The sequence below is a fragment of the Synchiropus splendidus genome, chromosome 2, assembly GCF_027744825.2.
Source record: "Synchiropus splendidus isolate RoL2022-P1 chromosome 2, RoL_Sspl_1.0, whole genome shotgun sequence".
NCBI classification, from domain to species: domain Eukaryota; kingdom Metazoa; phylum Chordata; class Actinopteri; order Syngnathiformes; family Callionymidae; genus Synchiropus; species Synchiropus splendidus.
In genome coordinates this window covers 24,352,765-24,380,195 of record NC_071335.1, presented here as the reverse complement: position 1 = coordinate 24,380,195, position 27,431 = coordinate 24,352,765, and the positions used below count along the sequence as shown (strand labels likewise).

At 41.9% G+C, this 27,431-nt stretch overlaps 1 protein-coding gene across 7 annotated transcripts in view; it reads left to right on the top strand.

Moving 5' to 3' along the window:
- The window catches only part of lrba (LPS responsive beige-like anchor protein), a 160,710-nt gene that overhangs the window by 13,482 nt on the left and 119,797 nt on the right, over positions 1-27,431 (top strand). For 6 of the 7 annotated variants that reach the window (XM_053855600.1, XM_053855604.1, XM_053855601.1 and 3 more), the window contains exons 3-29: positions 629-729; positions 1,140-1,235; positions 1,364-1,485; positions 2,620-2,746; positions 3,271-3,390; positions 3,823-3,969; positions 4,540-4,737; positions 5,752-5,885; positions 6,604-6,712; positions 7,032-7,184; positions 7,564-7,732; positions 7,858-7,937; positions 8,195-8,257; positions 9,000-9,097; positions 9,204-9,296; positions 9,475-9,583; positions 9,740-9,821; positions 12,521-12,644; positions 12,734-12,926; positions 17,832-18,938; positions 19,022-19,206; positions 19,316-19,469; positions 20,299-20,479; positions 22,308-22,441; positions 22,854-22,961; positions 23,033-23,174; positions 23,612-23,960. In XM_053855600.1, coding sequence (XP_053711575.1) covers positions 629-729; positions 1,140-1,235; positions 1,364-1,485; positions 2,620-2,746; positions 3,271-3,390; positions 3,823-3,969; positions 4,540-4,737; positions 5,752-5,885; positions 6,604-6,712; positions 7,032-7,184; positions 7,564-7,732; positions 7,858-7,937; positions 8,195-8,257; positions 9,000-9,097; positions 9,204-9,296; positions 9,475-9,583; positions 9,740-9,821; positions 12,521-12,644; positions 12,734-12,926; positions 17,832-18,938; positions 19,022-19,206; positions 19,316-19,469; positions 20,299-20,479; positions 22,308-22,441; positions 22,854-22,961; positions 23,033-23,174; positions 23,612-23,960 — 4,678 coding nt within the window. The remainder of the gene's footprint in view (positions 1-628; positions 730-1,139; positions 1,236-1,363; positions 1,486-2,619; positions 2,747-3,270; positions 3,391-3,822; positions 3,970-4,539; positions 4,738-5,751; positions 5,886-6,603; positions 6,713-7,031; positions 7,185-7,563; positions 7,733-7,857; positions 7,938-8,194; positions 8,258-8,999; positions 9,098-9,203; positions 9,297-9,474; positions 9,584-9,739; positions 9,822-12,520; positions 12,645-12,733; positions 12,927-17,831; positions 18,939-19,021; positions 19,207-19,315; positions 19,470-20,298; positions 20,480-22,307; positions 22,442-22,853; positions 22,962-23,032; positions 23,175-23,611; positions 23,961-27,431) is intronic. The other variant, XM_053855599.1, reaches the window with a different exon arrangement.

The window sequence follows — 27,431 nt, the reverse complement described above, 5'->3', positions numbered from 1 at the left end:
TATCCAAGTGCAAATCTGTCTCTGACTGGCCCTTAAATTCACGTCTTTGATGTGGGCACGCTCCATCTTTACGGTTTTGTGCCCGTGTGTTTAGAACGCTCCCCATCTGCAAATTATTCCAAATTAATCTTGTGGTGTTCGGCTCAGTGAACCTTCGCCTACTAGGACGGCGAAGGCCTGCAGCAACTGTGCAGTCGAGCAAGAAGATGGGTAGTCCAGTCGCAACGAGGCAGCTCCAGTAGAGAAATTCCAAAAAGTGCAAATGATGTGTCCCTTTGAGTTTTTCATGAGACCTGATATGTAAACGAGACTTTTAGATTTTGTGTTATATAACGGTATTCACGTTGATATGAAGGGAGTCTCAAAAGAGCGGAGACCGCTACTCAGGAGTCAGTAGCTGAAGGTCAGCGTGCATATTACAGTAGAAGGAATGTGATGAATGGGATACAATAGAAGACAAGTAAACAAAGTGTGGCTCTTGTATTAACCGTCAACACCACCTGCACACTTTACCCAAACATTCTCATCTAGACTGAATTGTGTTGATAATTGTTGTTTTTATTTCAATACAATTCAGGAAGGAGTATTTGTTTTTCTGTTTTCACTTTTTGCTCTGTTTTCCCGACAGATCTTCTGGTGGACATGTTGGGTGTGCTGGCTAGCTACAGCATCACAGTCAAAGAGCTCAAGCTCTTCTTCAGCAAATTACAAGGGGAGAAGGGACAGTGGGTGAGTAGGAGGACGTGTAATGATCCCGCTTAGTTGCCCTGGACATGCAGCAGGAATGTGCGAGCAGCACTCGAGCTGCTGCAGGCCTGGAGCAGCACCGCTTCATTATTTATGTCGGCTAATGGAGAGATTTGATAGAAGTTGTGTTATCAGTTCAGTCGACGATGAAAAAGATGTGCGCTAAATGTTTACTTCTGCATTCATCTATAGTTCCAGGGTTCTTGAGCTGACATCTACAAGACCACCGAAAAGATGCTAGTTTTTAGGGGGCAGAGTAAAATATTACTGAAGTCTGATGATTACTGATGTCTGAAAATACTGTAGATTATTGCAGTTCAGTTTGTGCCTTACAATAGTGATTAATGCCGCGTTTCTTGACATTAAATGATCCTTTGTCAAAATCTCTGTAGCCTTGTCATGCCGTCAAGCTTTTATCCGTGCTGAAGTACATGGCTCACAGGAACGGGCCGGACTCCTTCTTCAGCTTTCCTGGCAAAAATGCTGCGGTGAGTCTGCTGACAAAGACGGTGTTGACCCATGATCCGTTTGTATTGTTAGCTTAACATACTTTTCTTCTTCTTGTAGAGTTTCTCAGCTGACTTTTTCACCTTTAATTTCCTATTTTTCCCCACAGGCAATAGCTCTCCCTCCAATTGCGAAATGGCCGTATCAGAATGGGTTCACGTTCCACACATGGCTCCGCATGGATCCTCTCAACAACCTCAATGTAGATAAAGACAAGCCTTATCTCTACTGGTATGTATATTTTGTTCTTCACTTGCACTTTTCGTGCAGTAGCATCACACTGCCTTGTGGTCATGAACCCTCCCACTGTAACTGAACAGCTTCCTAAGGTTTTTTTTAGGGTGTTGTTACAGCTACAAGTCAGTGAATATTTTTAAGTGATATAGGTTGCACTCCCATTCAAATAATTAGGATATTTTTCTTTTGACCGCCTTGCACTTCTGCTTTTGAATATATCTGTAACCATGTTTACAGACAGTACTCAGCAGAAGATGATCATTAAGCTCCATTACACGACTGCCCAGCGCCTAAAACTGTCACCCTGCACTGATTCGAGCAGTCCTTTGATGGGAGAGCAGTAAACCATTATCTAGGTTAGTGCTGGCCAAGACTTAGTCATGCATTTCAGGAAGTGATCTGAAGAATTCTGTGCACATAGATGACCCTTTTTCTGGGTTTGATAAGTGAGCTTGTGCAGCCAGGCAGCCCAATTGGAAGCACACTGCAGTGCACAGTTGGTACCATCTCCTTTCTATTAAGACCAGCATGCTGCTGCTCCCCATGTCGTCTCCAGGTCAATTCTTTACCTTCTTCAAAACTCGACTGCTGTTTTGGTGACGAGAGATGGCCAAAAAATTTCACCTTGCTTGCATTCAGGAACAAAAGGAATACTGATACTTTAATAACGTGTATCCAAGTGAGTGGATGATCACTAATGATGCAGGTTGTTTGTTGCCGCTTCCCCTCTGCTCTCTTCGTCCTTTCCCTCTTGAGAGCTATTAAAACTCACATCATCTGATAGTGGCGTTAATTAATAACTCATGAATCTAAACTGAACAAAAGGGAGCTGTTTAGCCATTTCTGAAATGATGGCTGGTTACAGTACAGCAGCCAGCAGGGTGTTCTCTGGACCCTTTAATAAGAAGCTCCCTGCAGCCCTCTGTGCTTTAACAAGTGATGAATTCACCAGGACTGATGCGCAGGCTGCATCTCCCATTGACACTGAGAATGAATAGATGATTTGTGTAACTGAGATGTGTTTCTTGTTGTATTTTCAGGCTTCAGTTTTGACCATAGTAGATGATGGTGGTTATTCGATGTGACAATCGAAACTAAAAACAAGTGTGATTTACTTTTGCCTTTCAGTTTCCGCACCAGTAAAGGCCTGGGTTACTCTGCGCACTTTGTTGGAGGATGTTTGATAGTGACCTCATTAAAATCCAAAGGAAAAGGATTCCAACACTGTGTGAAGTACGACTTCAAACCGCAGAAGGTAGGTGAATAAAACATAGTTCGCCAACGACAAGAGCTTCATCTGAAAGCCACATTTGTGGCTTGATTTAAAAGTCTTTAATGATGCACATTCATTCTTTTAGAATCACTGGAGCCCAAACAAGCCCATCATGGGGAAGTGTAATTTTAGATTTGTCCGTGACTATGCTGACTCACGGCTACATTAGAAAAGGATTGAAACTGTGATAAATCTGACAGATTTATTAAAGCGACATTAAAAATGCATCCCATTTTTGTTAATTATTCAAGCAAAGATCTAGACTCTGTCATTCTGGGACCAAGTGTAACTATGCAACCCTCATTATTTAATTGGAAAGGTTAAAAAAAAAAGGAAAAATGTTTCTGGTTTTTAAGCCAGTAATTGTTTTGATGCTATACATATAATATTAAGTCGTTAATGATTTGTTCATATCTGACTTCAAGTATGAATTTGTGTCTCCTTCTTCAGCCCACAATGTTTAGTTCTGCGACTCAGCCATACATGTGTTGTCCTTTGTGTTGCAGTGGTACATGGTGACTCTTGTTCACGTCTACAATCGCTGGAAAAACAGTGAAATTAGCTGCTTTGTGAACGGGGAGCTGGCTTCCTTTGGAGATATTGCCTGGCTGGTCAACACAAGTGATGTAAGAAGCCGTCACATCGCTTCTATTTTTTTCACAATTTCTTATTGTTGTTTAATCCGTGGTTTAAAGTAAATTGGAGGAAAGCATGTCACTATTTGCTACCTTGAAATGTGCATCTTCATTTGGGTGTCACACATTGATGTTATGGCTTTTCCACTCTTTTCCGCTTCGAGCAGTAGCAATGTTTTGGTTTTTTTTTCATTCAATTATAACAGCAGGTTTTATCCCATCTGTTTGGGAATTGCGTCTGTTTACAAGTTCAAATGAACTAATCTTTTGAGTCACTAAACTGTCAACCCATCGTACTTTTCAATATAGACTGGATCACTGCTGCAGAAACGAGCGTCATATGACTTCACTGTTATTTTGAGTCTTCTCCTCTTGACTCTGTCAGTTTTATTTTCGACACTGACGTCTGGCTTCGTTTGGCAGACCTTTGACAAGTGTTTCCTGGGGTCATCAGAGACAGCAGATGCCAACCGCGTGTTCTGTGGCCAGATGGGAGCCGTTTACGTTTTTGGAGAGGCTCTGAGCGCCGCACAGATCCTGGCCATCTATCAGCTTGGCCCGGGATACCAGGTGAGACAATGAGGAATATTTAGTTCATCTGAGAGAAGCTAAGGACAAACCACAGAACATCAAAGCTTATCAAAAGTGGCTGAAGTGGAAGTTTAGTTTGACTGCTGTAAGTGTCTTATTTGGTCATTCTGAAGTTTTGTTGTTGACCTCTTGAAGTTTAAAAACTGATGCCTTCAGTGTCCCCTTCGCCTTCATCTCTGCCTCTTGCTCTGAATGATTGTAGACACTCTTGAGCTGTCATTGTAATGTTAATGTTTCATTATAAATCTTGAAAAAGCTTTGATTTAAAACAATATTTGTTACTGTGGATAAATAGTGATGCACCATTATATGACTGTACCCCTTTCCATAATGTTAAGACTAAGCAAATGTCCTAGCTGGATAGTACTGAAATCAGATGAAGTTTTTTCAGATGGTTAATTCTATCTCACAATTTATTTTAAAACTGTGCCGTCTATATGTATTTATTTTTTGAAAGCGGAGCCACAGATTTTACACGACAGCTTACAACCAAAACGCTGCATCTTTTGACAACTGTGAAGTTTAATTCTGCTTTTTCTCCCGCCTCAGGGCACCTTCAAGCACAGGGCTGAGAGTGACTTGCTGTTTGCTGAGCATCACAAGACGTTGCTGTATGACGGCAAGTTGTCGTCTAGTATTGCCTTCACCTTCAACCCGCGTGCCACAGATGCCCAACTCTGCCTGGAGTCCTCTCCCAAAGAAAACGCCTCCATATTTGTCCATTCTCCTCATGCACTCATGTTGCAGGTAATTAAACTGTTATTATCTTTAGATAAAAGATTTTTTAATAGATTATATTTCCAAGAAAATGGACCTCTAAAGAATTACTTTGTCTGGTATAGTTTTTCTTTCCTCCACTAATTATGTTGTTTCTCATGACCTCCTGTCAGAGAAGCTGCTTTGTCTCTGTTAACAGAGGGCGTTTGTTGCTGCTCAGCTACACAAACATCAACACTGTGAAGTATGCATGTATGCATTCATGGCAGTGGCAGCGGTCCATGCGGATTGAGAAATGTGTTTGTACAAATACTTGACCACCAGTCTCAGAAAAATGGCAAAAATAAAATATTTTATTGAAGGAATTGTAAAGTTTTATGATCAGGTATGATAAAAAGTCTGATAAGGCAGTATAAGTGGTTGACCTAATGCATTCATAATTCCATTCCAAAATCATAACTATAGTTATAGACATGCAAGTAACCTCAATAATGCTGTGTATTGTTATAACAAATAACACTTTCTGCTCTTAATGAATGCATTAAGTTCACCTCTGATAATACTTAATAAACTGTGTTACAAGTTGTCATACATAATTGTAAACCAGAACGTTTATTAACCTTGTAAATGCATTAAAATGACTTATGAATATGCTAATAAGAATGCATTATCTCCCGGTTAAGTGACCGTTTTTTTGCACTTATAACATCTGACCAATGGGTGGCAGTGCATGACGTAACTCGCTCGCGCTCACTGCAGCTACTTCAGCTTTTGAATATGTTTCAACTGAAGTGAACAGGATGCATGAAGGAGTTAATTCCTGCACCTTCTTTTAGCGTTATTAGAGTTCCAAATATCCAATTCTCACTCAATTGTCCTGTCCACATTATATTTGTTTATGAATTTGATATTTCAGATCTTTTGTGCTGTTGCTTCAACTCAGTGGATTTTTCCCGTTATTCTCTAACCTTTTAAAGCACAGAATAACAGGGAATTTATCTTTCAAAAAGGTCAATGATTCATGTTTATGCATTGTGTCTGCAGGATGTGAAAGCTGTGGTGACTCACTCCATCCAGAGTGGCATCCACTCCATTGGAGGAGTGCAGGTTCTATTCCCCCTGTTTGCACAGCTGGATTACTCCCAGCCGGCCAGCAACGAGCTGGACACCTCTGTGTGGTGAGAGGAACGTGGAAGCATACTGTCTGTTATGATTTTTCATGTTAGAATAGAGGCCCTGATGAATGTTTGCTTTGATGGCTCCGAGAGGTCCTATTGCATGTTGTTTGCTCATGCTAGAGAAGCTCTGCTGGTTTTCAAGCTGCTCAGTAGATAACCAGTAGTTTGGTTTGGGACTGAAAAGTGCATGTTAAAGACTCATGAGGTAGCTACTAAACTGCTGCAGAAAGAGCTTGATTTTAAACCATATTTCAATTCCGTCATGGAATGAATGGGCTGCCTCTTCTCTGTGCCTCCTGTGGCAAAGAGTTTGTTGTTCCATTTTGTTCCATGTCAGAATCGTTGCACTCGGCGTGAGCCTTGAAGTGGTTACTGACTCACAGTTTGTTTCGCCATTTTCTGGTCAGACTGACACACTTGAATCGAGCTGCAAAAATGAAGATTACGTTTCTGTTCTTCTGTAAACAGTTGAGTTTGGATATATTTCAGTTCTACTTGGCTGCGAAGTTGTTACTCTGAAATGGTTCTGTGTTCTGCCCTCAAGGTGACGCGCTGTAGTTTCTGTCCTCGCAGCACAATGAAATCACAACACCCTCATTCAGTCATGTTTCATGTGCAGTTAGCTCTTCAGAGCAGCAGCTTTGTCAGCTGTTTACAGAGATCACTGTCCACCAAACACCGTCCATCTCTTTGACACAAGAATCTGCCGGTGTTTCAGCTGCACTCTGCTCTCCTTCGTGATGGAGCTGTTGAAGAACTCTGTGGCCATGCAGGAGCAGGTTCTGGCCTGCAAAGGCTTCCTGGTCGTTGGCTACACCTTGGAAAAGGTAAGATGAAATTGGCTGATAAATAACAGCTTCCTCTTGCTCTACCAGCACAGAGAATAACGAGTCAGCCCCAGAAAGAGGGCTGCTCCAGATTCCCAGCTGAAACACACCAGTGCCCAACTAGATGTGACACAGTCGGTGCCTTCCTCATCTGTATTTGGAGGTCACAGCTGGCTTTGGTGCTTGTTAGGCAGAGGATGAAGTCATCCTTCACTGCATGTGTCCTTCTCTATTTGTTCATATTTGATGCCAGTTTTTTTTTATTTTGCCTTTTATCGACTGACCTTTCTGCCACCCTCCAACTGTGTCTGTGCCGCAGTCCTCCAAGGTGCATGTGACGCGGCCGGTCCTGGACATTGTGCTGGCCTTTTCAAGATACCTGAGCAACTTACAGAACGGTATCTTGCTGCTTAAGCAGCTATGTGACCACATTCTGTTCAACCCTGCCATCTGGATCCACTCGCCTGCCAAGGTAACAACAACAGCGTACTGGCACATGTTTCCTACTCATTATACTCTAACTCCTTAAGCACCATAATTCATATTTGCGCATTAAAGAAGTTAATACACTGAGTCCAAATATTTTCTAATGACATGTATTCAGTTTTGGTCAATATGTATGATAAGCAAAATGCAATTTTAAGTAAAGACTGAATATATTTATTAAACAGGAGCCGTATGTTTTGTCTATGAAATACATGCAATTGAAAATAATTTTTAAAAATGGACATTATTTAAAATTTAAAAAATGGCAGAAAGGAATAATTTCATTGTTTGAAAAAAATGTTTTGGTAAAAATCCTATAATATTATTTTCAACATGACACTATTGTTTTTCTGTTGTATTGACAGGTGCAGCTGACATTGTACACCTACCTTGCAACAGAGTTCATTAGCACTGTGACCATCTATAATGCTATTCGCCGAGTGGGCACCGTCCTCCAGGTCATGCACACGCTCAAATTCTACTATTGGGTTGTGAACCCTCAGGATCGCAGTGGAGTGGCACCCAAAGGCCTCGGTAAGAGACCGAAACAAAGAAGCAGATCTCAGTCCAAAAATAGTTTCCAGAAATGTCTCCTTATCTCAGCCATTCCAGTGCAGTTTGTTAAAGGCTTTCAGCGGCTATTGTCTGCTCTCTTTCAGACGGTCCGAGACCGAACCAGAAGGAAATTCTCTCTTTGAGAGCATTTTTGCTCCTGTTTGTCAAACAGCTCATCATGAAGGTTTGTTTTCTAATAATACTGTGTTACACTTTGCGGCTTATTCCTTATTGCAACATACAAATAGCATTTGTTTTTTAATCCTCACAAAACAGACTTGATTGTTCATATAAAATTGATGAGAAAACTGACAACTGAGTGGTTTAATGCAGTGACAAATAATGCTAAATTGTTATTAAAAGTGAGGATAAAATATTCAGAGTAAGTTCAGCATTAATGTTCTCATGAAGCCACATATTTTCTATGTTCTTTGTGTGCAGGATCACGGCGTGAAGGAGGACGAGGTGCAGAGCATTCTCAGCTACCTCCTCACCCTGCATGAGGTAAACGCTCCAGCTGCAGTGTCACCACTAGATGGCCTCATAACTCTGCAGCTTCTCAAACGTAAAGCACAGGCACATGTCCATGAGTAAATGTAACTGTTAACTGACAGACAGGCTTTTGGTTACTGTAGGTGTTGCTGACTGGTTCTCTTTGTTCGTCTCTCTTTTCTAAACAACCCAATTTTATTGTAAGATTTTGTGTGCGTCAATGTGCTCTGTCCACCACGTGTTTCACCTATAAAATGAACGTATCATGTTGAAATTATTCTATGATTAGTATGATTTACTTTGTAAATTGAGGAAACAATATTGGTTGGTATTACCTTTGCTGTGTTTTTGCCAATGTTTGTCTCTTCCTGTAAATCCATAAGTTAGTGTAAACAATGTTAAAAATTCACTTACATTTTTCAAAAGAATGCTTAGAATGACATGGATAACAGATGATTATATTTGTGATGTTGTTCTGTTTATGGTGTGGGTCCTGTAGTATAAACAGTGTTCTGTAGTGGGAGCTCCACTGACTGCTTTTTTTCCACTGGGTTGTGCACGTGAAACACTACTGCCTCCTACTGTCCCATTGAGCTCATTATTATTACTTAAAAGTCTTTAATGCTTCCTCATTTTCTGACAAACAAAGGGTTCATTGAATGTCTCCATGTGGAGAACATTCCCTGCTGTTACCAGATGAGAGATGCTTGTTTAGCATCTGAATAACCTGCTCGCCTGTATCCTTGTCTGACAGGATGAGAATCTCATCGATGTTCTTCAGCTGCTGGTGGCTCTGATGTCTGAACATCCTGGCTCTTTAGTCCAAGCGTTTGACCAGCGCAATGGCATCCGGTAATGACACCCTTCATATTATGTGTGATGTGTCCTTGTATTATAAAAAAGATTTACCTCCCGAAATATTATTCAGCCTGTGAAAGGTAACTGTCTTTGTTTTCAGTGTGATTTACAAGCTTTTGGCTTCAAAGAGTGAAGGGATCAGAGTGCAAGCTCTGAAAGTGATGGGCTACTTTCTCAAACACTTGTCACCAAAGTGAGTATCAGGACAAAAAGAAAAATCCTGTCTTTTAAAAATGTTTTTTATTCAATTATTTCCCTCAGTATCAACTGGGCTCAATTTACTCTTTAACTTTCTATAAAATTTCCAGTTACAAATGTTAACTGGTAGTCTTTGTTTAGTGCAAGTCTTCAAATCTGTTTGTTCTGATCAGGAGGAAATCAGAGGTCATGATGAGCAACGGGCTTTTCTCGCTGCTCACCGAACGTCTGATGCTCCACTCCAGCCAGTTCAGCATGACGACCTACAATGTGCTTTTTGAGGTACTTCCTTTACTGTCGCCTCTTAAAATAAATTCCAGCTACTGTTCTCCCCCCATTTTTCATGTAACTGTTGGACTTAAATTATGAACTCTGTCACTGTTTAGGCCGACTCATACATTAATGTTGCCAACGCCCCCTCCTCTTCTCTCCTGGTAGGTTCTTACGGAGCAGATCTGCACTCAAGTGATCCATAAACAGCATCCGGACCCCGACTCCACTGTGAAGATTCTCAACCCACGTAAGTGCCTCCTCCGGGTCTCACAACTCCTCTAAATCATCCCATGTAGCGCGCAGTCTACATACCTATTGCTTCATATAGAACTGGATGATATTCCCCCAGGAGTCGTGCAGTGGCTGCATACAGGCAACAAATGAAGTACATAAATTCAGATGTCTTCTCAGATGGAAAGCCGCCACTAAGATTTTTATATATATATATATATATATATATATATATATATATATATATATATACTGTATGCCTACTCATGTACAAAATTGCTTCTTCATCTAAAGAAGAAACTCTTTGTCTTGAATCATCAATGTACTGTAAATAGCAATTTATTTCTAATTATTTATACATTTTTTAATAATATTTTATGTGTATATTCATTGAATTATTTTCCTCATTCAAGAAAATCATTATTATTAAAATATTATTATATCATTATTCAACTTATATAAAAGAAAGTAGCCTCTATTATTTGGCAAAAAATATATCTAATATATATTGAGGTTGGGGTTTGATTTACAGACAATAAAAAAAAGTATATTATTTTCCATGTTATGTGCCAAGGCTGTTATGAATATTGGCATAATTTATTAAGAAATATATATATGTATAGTGTGCTTTTTTTGTCACTCACTTAATCACTTAATATTTTGAATCATGCAAAATAATAAATTTTTTAAGTGTTTCTGATCAAGTAATGGATCGTGTTTATTTTATGATTGTGTCATGGTGAAAGTGCAGTTTAATCATAACACAGAATTTTTTTTTTACCACCTACTGATGGTTAATCAAAATTTATAGTGGGTTTGTGAATCTTTTTTTCCCCGAGAAGAGTGAGTCGGTGACTTCATGTGTAATGACTTGGGCTTGCAAAAGAAAACCATCCTTTCACTTTCATGCTCCCACGCAGACAGAATTACCGTCCCACGCAGCTTTAATCAGCCTGAAATTCGAGTGCTTGGTCATAATCACAACCAAGTTTTACATGCAGTGAGGCTTGATCTGCCGCGGTCCCGCTCTGGTCGCACGTTGATCACACGAGGCCTTCATTGTGTTCAAACATTGGTCCACCCAGCCGTCCCGTCCCAGCGGCACGTTTTCCATCATGCAGACACTGCCCAGGTTTGTGGAACTCAGAGCGCTGGTCTGGTTCCCCTTTGCTGTGCATTCCGCTGATTTAATCTGTGACAAACTCTGAAAATGGCCCCCTGATTGCAGTCTTTAGTAACGTCAGAGCCAATCAAACAAACCGAGGAAGTACTGTTTCCCTCAAATTAACTCAAGGGAAAGGAACCGAGAGCAAATGGAAAAAAAGACAGGACGAGGCCAAACCCCCTCCGTCCTCGCTGCCTCTACATGCCGGGGTAATTTTCTGGCGGTAAAGGTTCAGCGACTCATAATTTGAGTGACTAAGGCGTAGAAACAACACGCCAGTCTTCTGGGGGCAAAGGGGGCATCAGTTAGCGCCAAGGTCTGAAGACACGAGTGAAATCTGAACCCTGACGTTTCTCGACTCAAAGCAAATGGGCATTGACATTGTCTTGGTAATTCATCTAAACAGTCTGCTCCGCTCGGGCGGGGCCCAGTTTCTGCACTGGTTCTGTCATTGGAAACAATACAAGAACCGTAACTGGACGATAAAGATCAATAGTTTTCTTTTTCGTGCTTTCTCCCATGGCGTGTTTTCACTGTCAATGGTCCAGAATCGCAGCTGCGAGTGGAGAGCGTTGGTGACACCATGTTGGGAGTAATGGATGAGTTTCCTTTTGATTTAAAGACTCCTTTTGCAGTTTTTTTTAATGATCTTTATTCTTCATCCTGACACCTAGTGTCTGCGGTGCCAAATTCAGTCACGCAACGGGCTAAATTTCACACACAAACAAGCCAGTCTGTAACAGTCTCCAGGAGAGGAGAAGAAAAGAAGAGTTTACACGATCATACGTCCCTTTTAATAGCTTTTAATGAAGACTAATTTTTTCAAAATACAAAATTTATTCTCTTTCACTGACTCGTAACTTATATTCATCGGCTTTTCCACCTTCTATCCATTAATTTTTACGAATATTTCGACTCATTTTTTGAATGGCAAGCCTTTTATCTTTCCAGGCGAACACACTTTAGTTGATCTAGTTTTTGGGGGTTCTTTAAATTAATTATTTGTTGTTTGTGCGTCATGTTATCCTCATTCTTGCTTTTTTAGATTGTCTTAATGTATAAATTTTGACCCTTGCACAGATATTTTTCAGTCTTCACATGTATCATCAAAACAAAACTAAGGAAGAATTAAAGCAACAACAACAACATTAATAATAATAACAATAATAATTATTATTATAATCTTCTTTTTCTTTTGGCATCATATATATAAATATATATATGTGTTATATAGGTATATAACAATATTATACAAGTATACTTTTCATCTTGGTTTGTTGTGGATACAGTGAAGCAGAACTTGTTTTGGGTTTAAGATGATCTTAGCTTGAAGCACAAAGTAAAAATAAAATGGGTACAATTTTCAAATGAAAAAAATACTATTATTTTATTAAAAAATATATATATATCATTAAATATGAATATTAAAAAGTGCACTTCAAACCCACCCTGGGCCTGGAACACACTGTAGAATGGCTATGTATTTTCATCTTTTATTATTTTTTATTTTTTTCTTGTTAACATTTGATTGAATGTCTCTAATGTTTCAGAGGTTCTGAAGGTGATCGCTGCTCTGCTGAAGAACGCACCCCAGACCCCTGAGACCATGGAGGTGCGCAAGGTTTTCCTGTCCGACATGATCAAGCTGTTTAATAACAGCAGAGAGAACCGCAGGTTAGCAGCACCGGCAGGGAGCCGTTCCTTCACGTCACAAGCCAAACTCCCCCTGGTCCCTAATTCATTCTATTGTCTGTGGTTTGAAGGAGTCTGCTGCAGTGCTCCGTGTGGCAGGACTGGATGCTTTCTCTGTGCTTCATCAATCCGCTCAACAGCGAGGAGCAGAAAATTACCGAGATGGTATACGCCATCTTCCGCATCCTACTTTACCACGCCATCAAATATGAGTGGGGCGGCTGGCGCGTCTGGGTCGACACACTGTCCATCACCCACTCCAAGGTCAGGAAACTCATTACCTGGACACACAGAATACATAGGCACAGCAGACGCAAGGAGAAATGTGTCTCAAGACTGTGTTCCACTGGAAATTACAAATCTCCATTGCCAACCTTTCCTATCAAATGAAAAATTAGAGGATGTTGTCATGTCACTGCTGAACTCGGCTTTATATGTTTTACTTCTCCCAAGTGTACATCTGCCATCTAGGGTTAATCCAACTGAGATACTCCTGTGAATTTAACTGGAACAGGCACTCAACTATTTATTGATGTCTTCAGTCTTTCCACCTTGCTCACTTTCTAACAAGGATCTGGCGCTTTAGAAGAAGTAAAGGGTCCCAATCAGGCCTCAGGATTTCACTGTTAATATTGCATTGCTCCACTCACACCCATAAGTAAATGAGTTTAGTGTCAGATTGTGGTCGGCAGTTTTTTTTCTTCTGTCAGTGAGATTGAAGGTTGTGTTGGGCAAGAAGCGCTTGTGAGATTTAAGGGTGTTGTAGCCACGGTGGTCCAGTAGGGGGCACACACGGACTGCCCTCTTTGGATCAGCTTGAAGGCAATAGTTGGTGAGACAGTCGGTTCTGGTCGTGATTACACCCGCTTGAGGATGGTACCATCGAAAACACATTTGAGCCAAACCAGTAAAAGAGAATGGGTATGGAGGGGTCGGTAGAAACAAAAGGAACCAGTCATATTGTATTTATTAGGATTGTTATTGAATTTGCATCAATGATCATGTATCTGTTATTTTGGATTCTTGAGCGTAGTAAGATAAAAATATATAATATATATATATAAAATAAAAATTAAATAGTTGTTAATGTAATTTTCAGTGTGAAATGCCTTTTGAATTCCATGTATTCATGTATATGACTCCCTGTAATAGTACTGTCCTTGTATATATGTATATATATATATATATATATGCATATATGTATATATATATATATATATTTAAAAGTCACATGATCTCATAACACAGCTTGACTAGATGTACCCACCAGAGAACCGCATAACTGCACACCGTTGGACACATTTATTAAATGATGTTGGAATTATTTTTCCGAAGGTGAAATACATTTCAGCCTTGATTTCATTTTTATAAATGCCTTGCTTTTTAAAAGTTTGTTTTTTATGTTGGAAGATCTCTCACTTTAATATCTGCGTTTTATATTCTCTTCACTGTCACAGCAGCTTTCTTTAGCTTGCTCATCTTCAGCAGAGAAAAGAACATTCTCGAGGCAGCTGAATTAACTTTCCCATGTTTACCGAGAACGAAGGTGCTAACACACAGATTCTCAAATGGAACAGCGAATGCCGCATTGCACACTCACACACACACGATAGTTTGCTTACAAATTAGGAAACACTGACCAAACAGGTAAATCATTAGGAAATGAAAAGTACTTCAAAAAACAAATTCTTAGACTTAATATAAAATCAAATGAAAGGTAGAGAATAGGAGTCGCTTTTGTTGGTTGACTTTACATTGTAATTCAGTAAGTACACAAAACTTCAAAGTCCTCAATGTCGATGCAAATATAAGCCTGGTTCCTGCAGAGATTTAACCAGAGCATCCTGCAAATGCAGCTCTGCCGAGTTACATGCATGTGCTACGAAAAAAGCCAAAGAAACTCAATTGCAATTTTATTGTCCCGTTTGATAGATTTCCTGCCAACTTTGTAGCACCGAAGCTGTTTGTCACTGTTGCTCTCTCCACCTACTGCTTCAGGGATGTGTGTGTGTGTGTGTGTGTGTGTGTGTGTGTGTGTGCGTGCGTGCGTGCGCGCACATGTGTTGCCAAGCACATTTTGCCTTCGCCCTCATTTTCTCTTGGGTTTGCCCTTCTCACCAAGCCTACTGAATATTCATCTGAGCCATGTGAGAACAATAAGAGAAGCATGGCTGTGTAAATACAGGCAGCTCACTGGGAGAGCCATTAAAGAAACAACTCATATTTGTTTGGCAAAGACGCTAAATCTCCAGATGAATACATTTACGAAGAGTGGTTGTGTGTCTTGACTTGCCCTGGGACGTACTGGCAATCCATCCAGGGTGTCCTCTAACTCTTGCTCTAATTTGCTGGAATCTGCTTCCGTCCCCATTTAAAGGAATGAAATGTACAAATAATGACGTAAGGGATCTTTCAAGGCTGATTTTTGCTTTGTAAACAAAAAATAAGAATTCATATTAATGCTATTCTTATTAATCAGTTCATATTATCAGTGTTTTTAACCCTTTGTGTTGTGCACGTTCAGTGACCAACATGAGGTTGTGCAGTGTTCTGTTTGCAGCCTTGCATCTCCAGTAGACAGATGTTCTTGCAGGTGGGCACGCTGACACAACAGCCCTCCCACACACTTCACACGCACAAACCCAAGGTGCCCCACATCCGTCTCCACGCACCAATCACTCTGAGAACAGGGAGCGTCCCGCTGGAGAGAGATCGAGGCGTGAATGTCGTATCAAGTAGTTTTCATGATGCCCTCGCTGAAGAGAGAAAAATGTCTGTGGGTAGTAGCCAAATTTGAACTACAATAACGAAACCCCAAATGTCTAACGTCTAACTCGTGAGCTTACAATGCTCATGTGCAGCTGAGAATCTGCAGAAATGTTTTTCTTAAATCTCTTCACCAAATATCAATATGTAATCATTTTATTTACAGGAAATCAAATTTAGTTTGACATTAGAAGCTTAGTCACATTACCTGATTTAAGTTCAATGTAAGATAAAGCTTTATTTTATATAAAGTATTATTTTCCAGATCCATTTTTTTCCTTTCATCAGAGATGAATTTTGTTTAACTCAAGCTCAAATTATTGACCAGCCTTTTGAAACGTTTTATTTTGTATTGACAATTGCCAGTATGACGACATGATTTTTGAAGGAATATTATATAAATTCAATCTGTTTTATCAATATATGTTTTATTAATATTCAAGATGAGGGCTTGTGTCGTGCACCTTCAAGTGTAGCCTTCCATGGTCCATTATCTCGACGCATGGACGAAGGGGCTTCTTTGTGCCTGACTGCATGACTGAAATGCCACTCATAACAAAAACCCAACAAAGGAAAATATTGCGAAAAGACCAGAAATGACAGCACGAGTCCAGATGACATTGATTTTGGAGGAGGAATTGCATTTAGCTAATTCGATTACAGCTACACTGCCCTGCCTGTTTCCCCTTTGTTTTGTGGTCGCCTTCTATCTATTGATCTAAATGAGGGGACTCCCAGACTCTTGACTTGTGAGGTCTCCCAAGCTCACCTCGCAGGTTCTGGCCTGAGACCGTCTCAAATTGGACCCTCTGATTCATGATGTGTTTAACTTGAAATTCTAATGGCAGATTTTTCTGTAGCCTGTGTCTCAGAGTAACAGCAGTGAGATCTTTTTCCCAGGCTTTTCAGATTATGAACTGGCCAAACTGCGTCCAGTTAATGCGATGTTAGCTGTCATATTAGAGTATCCCACCATGTTTGCGTGCGTACCATTTTTCCATATCCCTGTGAGGCCAGGGCCCAGTCAGGGAGCAGAATTAGATTAGACCGGTGCTGATGTTCCAGCCACCCAGGGCAGAATCTATATATCCCAGCGAGGCTAAATGCTCTCTTTAAAAACCACAGACAGGCTCTACCTCTGTCTAATGGTAACTAGATCTGTTGTGGAGTCGCATTTAAGGCCAGCATACATCATCTTAATGCAACAAACTGCATCCGGATTCTATGACGTAATGCGCCGCTCCGTTCTTCTGCGTGACATTTCCTACAGCCGGTTCCGAACGCAGCCGATTCATTGAAAACAAAAACGTCAAATTAAGCTCAAAGTAATGGTGCAGTGCCGTTTGATCACTGTGAGGGAGACAGGAGGAGACTAGTGGTGCATTCAGAACAAGCCTTGCCCTCAGAAGCAGCTATAGATTACCAATCACTGCTTCCCACTACAGAAGACGAATGAGCCCTCGTGTAGTGGCTAATTTAGAACAATAACGACTAATTAATTACAAATAATCTGCTTCTTTCGATCCCGCCCCCTTTTTTTTCTTTCGCAGTGACCTCACTCCATTTCCTCCCGTCATTATTTTCACTTCCTTCTGATCTCTAGATTTTCCTAATTCTACCTCCTCCAGTCCAAATAGCCTCAGGTGAAAGAAGCAGGTCTGATTTCACCCCCCGCCCCTCGCTCCCCCTCCATACCCATCTTTGACTTTCTGTCCTCCAAGCCCAGTGATTAATGCGGGGGTCTTAAATTAGGCGTGGGAGGATTTGCCAATGCTCGACACAGACTCAGCACAGCTCGCAGACACACTCTTAATAGTATCTAGCGCTAATCTATGACTGCTTACACGGACGGGCTCTTCCTCAAATGCCACTGTGGGACAATGTTGTTATAGACAGGCAGTCGGCGAGCAGGACTGATATCAGATGCAGAGATGACTGATAGAGGTTAATGGGCTGCAGGTAGACGCGCACTGGGTGAAGTGCGATATTCTGAGGCTAATATCACTGAATGAATAAATGAGTGGTAGTTGTTAAAGTGCTTGACCAGTGAGATGCGTTGACTCAACACCTATCACCTATCTATCTATCTATCTATATATCTATATATATATATCTCTCTCTCTCTCTCTCTCTCTCTCTCTCTCTCTCTCTCTCTCTCTATATATATATATATATATATATATATATATATATCACAGCTTGGTGGATGCCTGCTCCCTCTGAATGCCTTTGTAGCTGTGCGTCAAATACACATTTGAGTTTACAATGACTGGTCCAGAGAGCCATAGTCGTGACTCTGTGAAGACTGAAGAGGTAGCAAATTGTTTGGCAGGGGCCATTTTAGGGTACGAAAGTCCTGCAGGTGGTTATGAATGCTGACATCATTATCTTTTGTGTGTCCAGGTGACCTTTGAGCAGCATAAGGTGAATCTATCTCGCATGTTCAATCGGTACCAGCAACAAGAGTCTTTGGGCTCCATCCGAACCGTCTCTGGTGCCAGTCAAGAGTCTGAGACCAATGGTGATGGAGCCTCTGAAGAAGAAACGACGCCCTCTACTGTCATTGAGCTCACTGTTGATGAGTCACTTCCATACTCATCTGAAAGTTCAGTGGTAACTTCTGGTAAGGCAGAGGACGCTGATGAAGGAGGACACGCGTCCATCACTGTCGCCAACATCCTGGCAGGCCCTGAAGAAGTTGAGGAACCTGCGCAGGAGGTCATGGTTGGTTCAGGTGAATGTAGCGGATCAGAAGTAAACAATGTAGATGGGTCAAACGCAGAGGAAATGGAGACAAAGCCTTCTCAAAACCATGTCGAGATCTCATCACTTGGTGATCCAGATGCAGCTGACGGAACTGCTCCCTCTGGAACCGACAGTGAATACCACAAAGAGGAATCTTCACCTTCTATGACCGAAGATTCTTTGGAAGAAACAGACGCTGAGGTGGCACAAGCGAAGAGCAAGGGGGACCAAATGGAACCAGAGAGCGAGGACTGCACTGATAGTTTGGAGGCTGGCTCCTCTGTTGATCCTGAGATCCAGCCAGCTGGTGTGGATGAGCTGCGAGAGGAAGCTGCAATAGAGGAGGAGGAGGTGGTTAAAGAGAATGAGAAACAGAATCATGATGAAGCTGAGGAAAAGGGAACTGAACAAGAAGACTCTGATTTAAACAAAGAAACTGATATGAAACCCATATCTGGTTCAGAAGCTGTCACAGAGCCTCCTGGAGCAAAGACTCAAAGTGAACCTCCTACTGAAGAGTCCACAGTGCCCTCTGCAGACCAACCAGATGCCCAGAATGGTTCAGAAACTTCAGACTTGACCTCACCTACAAGGCCTTCGGAGACCACTGTGGATGAAACTACGTCTTCTGCCTCTGCCAGCCAGACCCCTGAGACCTTAGACAACATAGAAAGCAAGACCAAAGAAATCAAAATCGCACGACTTGATGTGTCCAACGTGGCCTTTGACACCGAAAGACTCGAACTCAAAGAAACCTCAACAACGGTACACTGCCATGAATGAATCTAAGTACATTTGGGAATGGCTATAATGTTCTGTTTCTGAGGATTATTCTGCTCTTTCTGTAGGAGACCAGCCAATCTCAGCCTGCAGCAACACCAGGAGATTCTTCAGACCAGCAGAGACAGAGTGGAACGTCAGCCCCTCGTTCTACCATGTTTCGTATCCCAGAATTCCGCTGGTCTCACATGCACCAACGCCTTCTTACTGACCTGCTTTTCGCCATTGAAACAGACGTGCAGATGTGGAGAAGGTGGAGTTGATGAAAGACAGAATCATTTTAAATTATATTCACGTCACCGGCACTTCTTTTATTTGTGTCTGAATCAGCCTTCTCTCACTTCTGTCTTTTCACTCCACAGTCACTCCACTAAAACCATCCTGGATTTTGTGAACAGCAGCGAGAACGTGGTGTTTGTTCACAACAGCATCCACCTTGTCTCCCAGATGGTGGACAATCTCATCATGGCTTGCGGGGGCATATTACCCCTGCTGTCGGCTGCTACCTCGTCCACTGTGAGTCCACTCTCTGAGTCTCCTGTGCAAAGCTCCACTGGCAGGGAGCGATCCATCCACATTGACCTTTAGCCAATCACATTACGCTACTGTTCACTGCTTTCTAACAACGTTAGTTTGTTTTTTCTGTTCACTGATTAAACTCTTAGATGCTCTTCTGTACTTTAATGACCTCATTGCCCCTTTTACTGAATGTCAGAGCCCTTTGTAATTCAGTTACGTTCACGTTGTCATTTGTTGAAAATTCTAAATTGGTTGAGGAATTTCTTTCACTTTACATATTATTTGAAATATATAATTATTAAATACATATTTTTGTAATCCAGGATTTGGTGCATATAGATATCATCTTTAAATTAGCAATTCTAATGTGGCATCCTGGAACTTGCGTGCACAATACTTGTTAGGACGACGACAAAACCACTGTCTGTAAAGGATTTGTGGTTCTCCAAAATTTTATTATCTGTATCCAATGTTATCCTAAAATTGGCGTGAGCCTTTTTAAGAGGCTTCTAAAGTTGCAAAAGTTTGGTGACAAAAAAAATTAACTCATGATTTTAAGATGTAGTAAGACTTTGTCAAAGATAGATGTTCATAAAAAATAAAATGATATTAGACGGTCTTAATTAAAAAAAAAACTTAAAGCAAAACTGTAGCTAAAAAAAACATGTAAAAACGTTTTTTCTCACTATATTATGTTTACTGGAGTAATCTGTTTTTCACTTTTGTGAAATTCATTTATATTATAAAAATCACCCCTCCGTTTGCTTTCACTTGTTTGTTCTAGGGATGATCTCACTTTGTTTTTCCCGTCTTGTCTTTTTTCCAGCATGAACTTGAGAACATCGAGCCGTCTCAAGGTCTGACGTTGGAGGCGTCGGTCACTTTCTTAAACCGGCTCATCAGCCTTGTGGACGTCCTCGTCTTTGCCAGCTCACTAAACTTCACTGAGATCGAAGCAGAGAAAAACATGTCGTCCGGAGGAATCCTCAGACAGTGCCTTCGCCTCGGTGATCCCCCTTTTTTCAACCTTATTCAGGCTGTTTTAGTCACATACTTTTCCATTTTGATTTTAATTCCTCATTGATTTCTTCATCACTGTTGAGCTTTGATATAACTTAAACTTGCAGCACTTATATACTATATTCCCTGAAGCAATCTTCTCATTCCAGTGTAGCTTCTTTCCCACCTGATATTTTTCATCTGCTGCTTTTAGTTCTCTGTTAAACTCAAAGCCTCTCTAACAACAGCTTTCTGAATATAGTGCCACCTCTTTTCTCAATCTCTTTTCCTTTCTCTGAGTCAAACAAGGCTATGATGGAGGAAATCTAGCCGTTAGTTGCTTACTGCTGCTGTTGTATTTATAGAAAAGCAAAGCCTTAGTCCAGTTTTCAAAAGCTGTCGTTATGAAATGAATATTTGATGAGGTATGTGCTCTCCAACACTGGCACCTAATCTGATTTTCGAAGACTGTAACAAGGTTTTAGTGTCTCCACCCCTCCCTTCTCCTCTCCTGTTTTTTTTTAATAAATGGCCGTATGAGAGAGTAGTCCTAATGGAAAAAGCGAGCCCATTCCCAGACGGAATAATACCCTCCTTGGTAATCTAAATGGCTCAGAGTTAACATTTGTCAGTTGTCAAGCACCCAACCACGGGGGGTGTGGAGGGTCTGCGACATGGAAGCGCTGCATTAGATTACAAATCTGGCATTTTGAACCCACATGAAGTTGTCGGATCACAATATTTTCCCCCGTGTAGCAACTAAAGGGCGAGTCTGCTGCCTCGTCAGCACATGGCACAGCAGAGTGGCTTAATTTGTTATGTGGCTCCGCACGGTGGCTTGGATTCAAGAGCAGACCTCTCGCACTATAACCTTGGAGAGAGGAGGTGGAGCAGGGAAGAGCGAACGGGGCTGCCAAAATTGGCCAGAGAGCTGACCTTGTCGTGGCCTCACTTTTTCTTCTCTGTTTTTGTCTTTCTCAGCTTTTCACTGCGTGGGTTTTTTGTTGGATTAAAAGTGTGTATTGAATTTATCTGGCTTGCAAGTTGAAAAATCCACTTCCTCACTATTTCATTAAACTCAGAGGTTTTTCGATTTAAAAAAAAAATGCTAGTATATTATTTAGTACGTCCTTGTCTTCTGAGAAACATTTTTGTTTTTTTTAAGAGTTAGCACCTGCCCGCGATTGACAGACAAGGTTAGCTTTATGTCCATGAGGAGGAGTCTCAATGTACGATGATGTTTGCTGATGATGCAGTGAGAGGCGATGGTGATCTGGTGAGAAGAGTAGAGGTGGTAGGAAACGGTCAAGTAATAGATTAAAATAAAGGGAGATGAAGAGGAAAGTGCAGGCTGGGCATAAGGCGACGATGTGTTGCAGCTCAAGTGAAAGGGAAGCTTTAATGGATAGTAGTCAGATCTACGTGATGTGTAGTTTATGGGCAGTGGCCTTGACAGAAGTTGAGGACACTCATGTTTTCATTGGGAAAGGACAACATTATAAACAGGAGTGTCAGAGGAAAAGCTCATGTTGAAAAGTGAGTTGGAAATGGTTTGGACATGTGGAGAGGAAAGACACTGTTGGATGATGAATGTTTTGACGTGGACGTACAAAAAAAGGAGAGGAGGGTGGCACCGGATGAGGTTCGTAGAGGTGGCAAATGAGGACATGCAGAGGATAGGTGTAACTTGGGAGGACGATTGAGACAGGTTAAGGTAGAGGAGGAAAAGTACTTCTGTCACTAAAATCATCGTCATTTGAGCATGACATATGTTGCATTTAAAACTGTTTAAATAATTCCAAAATTAGTTGAATCACATCATTTCCTTTCCCACAGTTTGTGCTATGGCGGTAAGAAATTGTTTAGAATGCCAGCAAGCTCAGCTTAAGTTCGGGAAAGATGGAGCGACACACAGCAGCGCTGTGATTCCCAGCAACGTCCTGGGAACGGCCAAATCAGCGGCAGCACAGGCAAGTCATCTCAAAAATCCCTTGTATTACACAGTCATTCCTTTTGCCCGCTTTATTTCTCTCATACACTCCCCTGGTGTCGAATTAGCTCACATCTGATTGCATGACGACATTTGCTGGACGGCTGTGTGTTACATTAGACTGGGGCGTTTGACATTTCTGTATGAAATGATACAGTGGGTTCCAGTAAAGTCATCTTGTTCTTCCCTGAACTGGGTGTTAAAGCTCATTTATAATGCAGTGACTCCCATTATGTTAAGGACAAGATCCCAGGAGGACTTGCTTCCCAAAGCTGGGAAACCTAAGCCGTCCTCTTCCCTGTACCTATCACATGTATTGATAAATATTTGTGTGAAAGTTCTGCACACGATCCAAACAGTTGTGATGGTGTAACGCACGTGTGTTGCCACAGAGTCCAGTCGATGCTGTGACAGGTGGAAGTTCTCCAGTGAGAGACCTGGAGCGGCTGCTTCAGGATATGGACATCAACCGCCTCAGGGCTGTTGTCTTCAGAGACGTTGTGGGTTGAACACGTGAGCAAATCAGCATCATGAAACTGGCAGATTGCTTAGTGTGTGTCGTTTGTTTCAGGAGGACAGTAAACAGGCCCAGTTTTTGGCTCTTGCTGTGGTCTACTTCATCTCCGTCCTCATGGTGTCCAAGTACCGCGACATTCTGGAGCCCCAAAATGACAGGAAGCCACCTAAACGATCAAACTCTGCACGGAGCACAGGTACCTGGCACGCTCATATCCAGATCATGAATGCTCTCTAGGCCTTCTATCACTCTGCTGCGCACTTAAACATCACACATTTATGTTTGCATACACTTGAATTGCAATCTCTAAATCCTCTTGAAGCAAGGACTTGTACCTGAAAACACTTGCTGAGACCTGTGATCTCGGAGTGAGCATAATCTGAGACTCTGAGAGGAAAGGTTTGCCAAAATGATGTGCGCCAAAGACTTAAGTACTCTCTGGGGCGTTTAGATCTTCGACAACCGCTTTCAAACATTCCGTGATTAACTGTGGCAAATGAACCTTCTCCCAACGTGACTCAAGACTCGCTAATGCTAATCCCTTCACTGAACAAGCGCTGCTGTGCGTCATCTTTTTGATGTGCCAGAACTTTAATGTGGACATACTTAACCTGATAATGATTTGTTGCACAGATAGCAGGACCAGTGCTGGAGTCCTGGAAGCGGAGAATGGCGTCTCCTTGCGCCATTATGACTCTGGCATTGGCGACGACCACACCTCTACAGCAGCCAGCGACGCTGACCTGTCCACCTCTGGCGTCGCTCATGGTCCTGATGCTGTGTCAGAAGCCCTCTCCACACTGTCACCCGAAGTGCGACCAGCTGATTCAAAGGGCAAGAACGTGAAGGACATTTTGCGTAGCCTGGTCAGCACCCCGGCTGATGACATCACGGTGGATCCAAATCTGCTCCCCCCGACTTTCTTGGGGAACATGAGTGACCAAGCCAGAGACTCGTCGCTGCAGTTCCGCTCTTTTGACAGGTGAGGGCTTGCAGAAGGCATTGTGTTCATGCTTGCAAATGATTGAATTCATTCAAGTCATCATCACTGACAAAGCATGACAATATCTCGACCTGTAAAGACTAGTGTTCAAAGCAGAGATTGTGGCATCTCGTTTCCCCCCAATCTAAGGAATGACATTTACAGTTCACTGTATATGAGTGAGAGCCCATTTATGCATATGCAGGCCATGTAGACACCATCTAATCTGACCTGGTCCCAAGTGTGATCATTGCACCTTCAGCAGAGACAGTAACTTGTAAAACAATGATATACACATTTAGTAAAACACATGCATGCAGCCAAGCTAATAATGAGGTTTTTTTTTATCCTCACTACCTTTGTGGGAAACGTCTGTTTGAGATTTCCCCTGCTGCTACGGTAGACACCGGCTGACAGCTTCATCGGTTTCTCAGGATTCCATATGGTCTGTTCTGCTGTGATTCTTAGGTTTCACGGTTGAGTCTCGTACCATTTTTCCTGTCCTAACTTCGGGGGACCTTTTGAAAGTCGACCTTGAAGACATCTCAGCTTGGTGTCCTCAGAGGAAACGTTGCTGGTCTTGAGAAACATGACTTTGTTATTAAGAACCTTTTGAACTTGGAACCCTTTTGGCTCCAACCTGCTTTCATTGTTTTCCCTGTTAGCTGTCAGTGCGGGTGCAAAGCAAACTGCTCCACAAAGATCCAGTTTTAAGGATCGCAGCAGGCATGTCTGGGATGCAGAGATGGGGAGATAAAGATGACAGGAAGCTGTTTCTTTTCACTGTGTCAATGTAATTTAGTGGCTTTCTTTTTCTGTGCTGCTACTCACCTCCCGGTTGTCTCTGGAGATAAAGAGATGTCTTGTGAAAGGAAAATCTTAAATTTGCGTTGCTCCTCGAGGTTCTGCCGATGGGGTTGAGGTTGCAAAAATGCCAGACAGAACCGGGTGAAAGAGGATGCTCACCAGTCTGGTTTGAATTTGGAGGCTGAGTCAGACAACATGAAGCCGAGGAGAGGTGTCTGGACGGAGTGATGAGAGAACCCGGGAGACGTCACAGTGAGGTTCTCGCGTGCTGCAGGAAAACATTTCTTCCATCTCTTTCTGTAGCTCAGTCAGTCTGTCTACCCCCAGCTGTGGGAATTCCACCGCATCTCTGTGATCGCATGTCTTTATCTTAGGAATGCTTTGTCAGGTCTCAGGGCGCTCCTCATATCAGGGGGATTAGACTGGCTCCTGTCCGCTGAGCACACTCAGTCGGAAGAGAGGACGTCAGGAGCGCTGGAAAGCATAGAGTAACAGCTCGCTGGCTGCCTTTGTCCTGATGCAGGGGGTCTAATCCAGGCACCCAAGTATGAGAAGAAGCCTCACCAATCTCTGTATTAATCTGTTGCCCTTCATCATTGCGTGCTACAGGTAATCTTACACCTATCAAGTACATTTGAGGTAAAATGCAATACAGTACTGCAACTCTCGAAACGACGACAAAAGCGGAACTTCATTGCTATTTTTGACTTAAAACAAGTAGATTCTTTTTTAAAACATTTTATTGGATTTAGCTTCTGGGGTTAGGGTTATTTTATCCAAATTTTAATGGAGACGGAGAGATTTGGTGCAGTCGGTGGGTTACCCATGGGGTTCTTCGATTTCTCCACCACAGCATTGAGCAACCTGTTTCGACTTGTGTGTCCATTCTAAAAATCAGCATTTATTTTTCGACATCTTCAATGAGCAAACATCACAGCATCAGGTATACTGTGCCTGGGGACTATATTGCACAGGCATCAAGTAAATCCTTCAGTAAAAGGTGGCAGGCTGGACATGTACTGTTGTTACCCAGCTAGTCTTGCTTAAACACTTTCACACTTCTGTGAATGGCTCACTTCATATGCTAAATAATATATTGTTGGGGGAAAATGTTGCAGGGATGTGCAGTGACAGAGTACACAAACAAAACATAGGATGATCCTGATGATCTCATAGGTCACCCCTCGGTCTTTTCAAATACGCCTGTAGTGCAAATGCAAGTGTAGTTAAGGTCTTTGCAATTTTAGCACTTATTTAGAATGACGGATAAAAGTACAGGGATGAGCTCCTCTAGTTCTTGGTTTGCATTAAGCCTTGCTCGTGTCAGACCTGCTGGATAAAATACCCATGAAAGTCATGGATCTTTTTTGTGAAGTTCAGAGTTGCTCTGATTCCCACTGCATGCCAAAGTGTATCCTTTTACTCTGTTTTTTTTTTTACTCTTTTTTACTTACACACTTGGCCAGATTGTGCATTTAAAAAGTGGGATCATCTAGATTAAAAAAAGCAGCTTTGGCTTGGCGTGTGTCGGAGGGTGAATTATCCCTGCTAATTTATTTCCTCGTGGAGACCTGGTGGTGGATTTGGCCCATACATTTCTCAGCCATGCCCCTGTTATGACAGCCAGTCTGCAAATATTTGCTGACACTAACCAGAACTAAACAGTGTCATTGTACAAGCCCATGATTTAGAATTGCATGCAGCAGAATACGCGAGTGTTAGTCACTGGGATATACATGGTGCATTTGTTTGCATTCCTGGCGCTGGGCTTCGCAGGCGTGTGCAAGCCGATGTACAGGGATCCAGTGTTGCGTTGCAGTGGTGGCGTTAATGTACAGCTTAGGGAGGAATGGAGGGCACCAGAAACGGTAACAATTTATGGATTAGTGTAATTGATCTTTCCATGGCAACACCATTTGTGGTCTGATCTGAATAATCAGGGCCACATTTGATGAAGAGGACGAAACAGTTTTTTAAATTTTATTTTATTTTTTTTATCAGTCATCGATTTTGTCAGGCTCGGACCAAGCTTGGTGGCACGTTAGCCTTCATTCTGAAAGCCACAAATCGTATAATCTGCTATGGATGGTTGTATATACATGCTACATATTGTTTGGTATTTTAACGTTGTGATAAGAGTAAATAAAGGTTAGACGGTGTCAATCAGAAGTGCAGGCGTGTAGTAAATGTTCCCAGTTAATTTTCAACTGCCAAGTGTCTCCAAGCTACTTTGGGTGAAAGGTGAGCTGAAAATACCTGCATTTGAAGTATGTCATTTTGAGAAGCCGAGTCAGTGCAGTTCTCTCATGTACTCATGGGCGGGAGAGATTACCCTGTGATGGCCTGAAGAGGTGGCTGAGGGGCTGCTGCTCTCCCCCAATTTCCTGCCTCTGTAAATCCCTTCACTGACACCTGTTTTAGGTGCTGGTCAGTTGGGGGTCATAGATGAATGTAGGGGTGGAGAAAATACATTCCTTTATTAAATAAGCCCATTCCCACCTCAAGGGGGAAGCGACATCAAAAGTATCGAGGAGCTGAATCGCGGAGTTACATGAATGTGCCTCAGCTTCGCTGCAGAAGCTCACTTGCCAGTGAGGCCCCAACTCTTTCTGCTGAAATCATATTCATGTTTTGTGGTACTTCGAGTGTTTTCCAGATGATTTT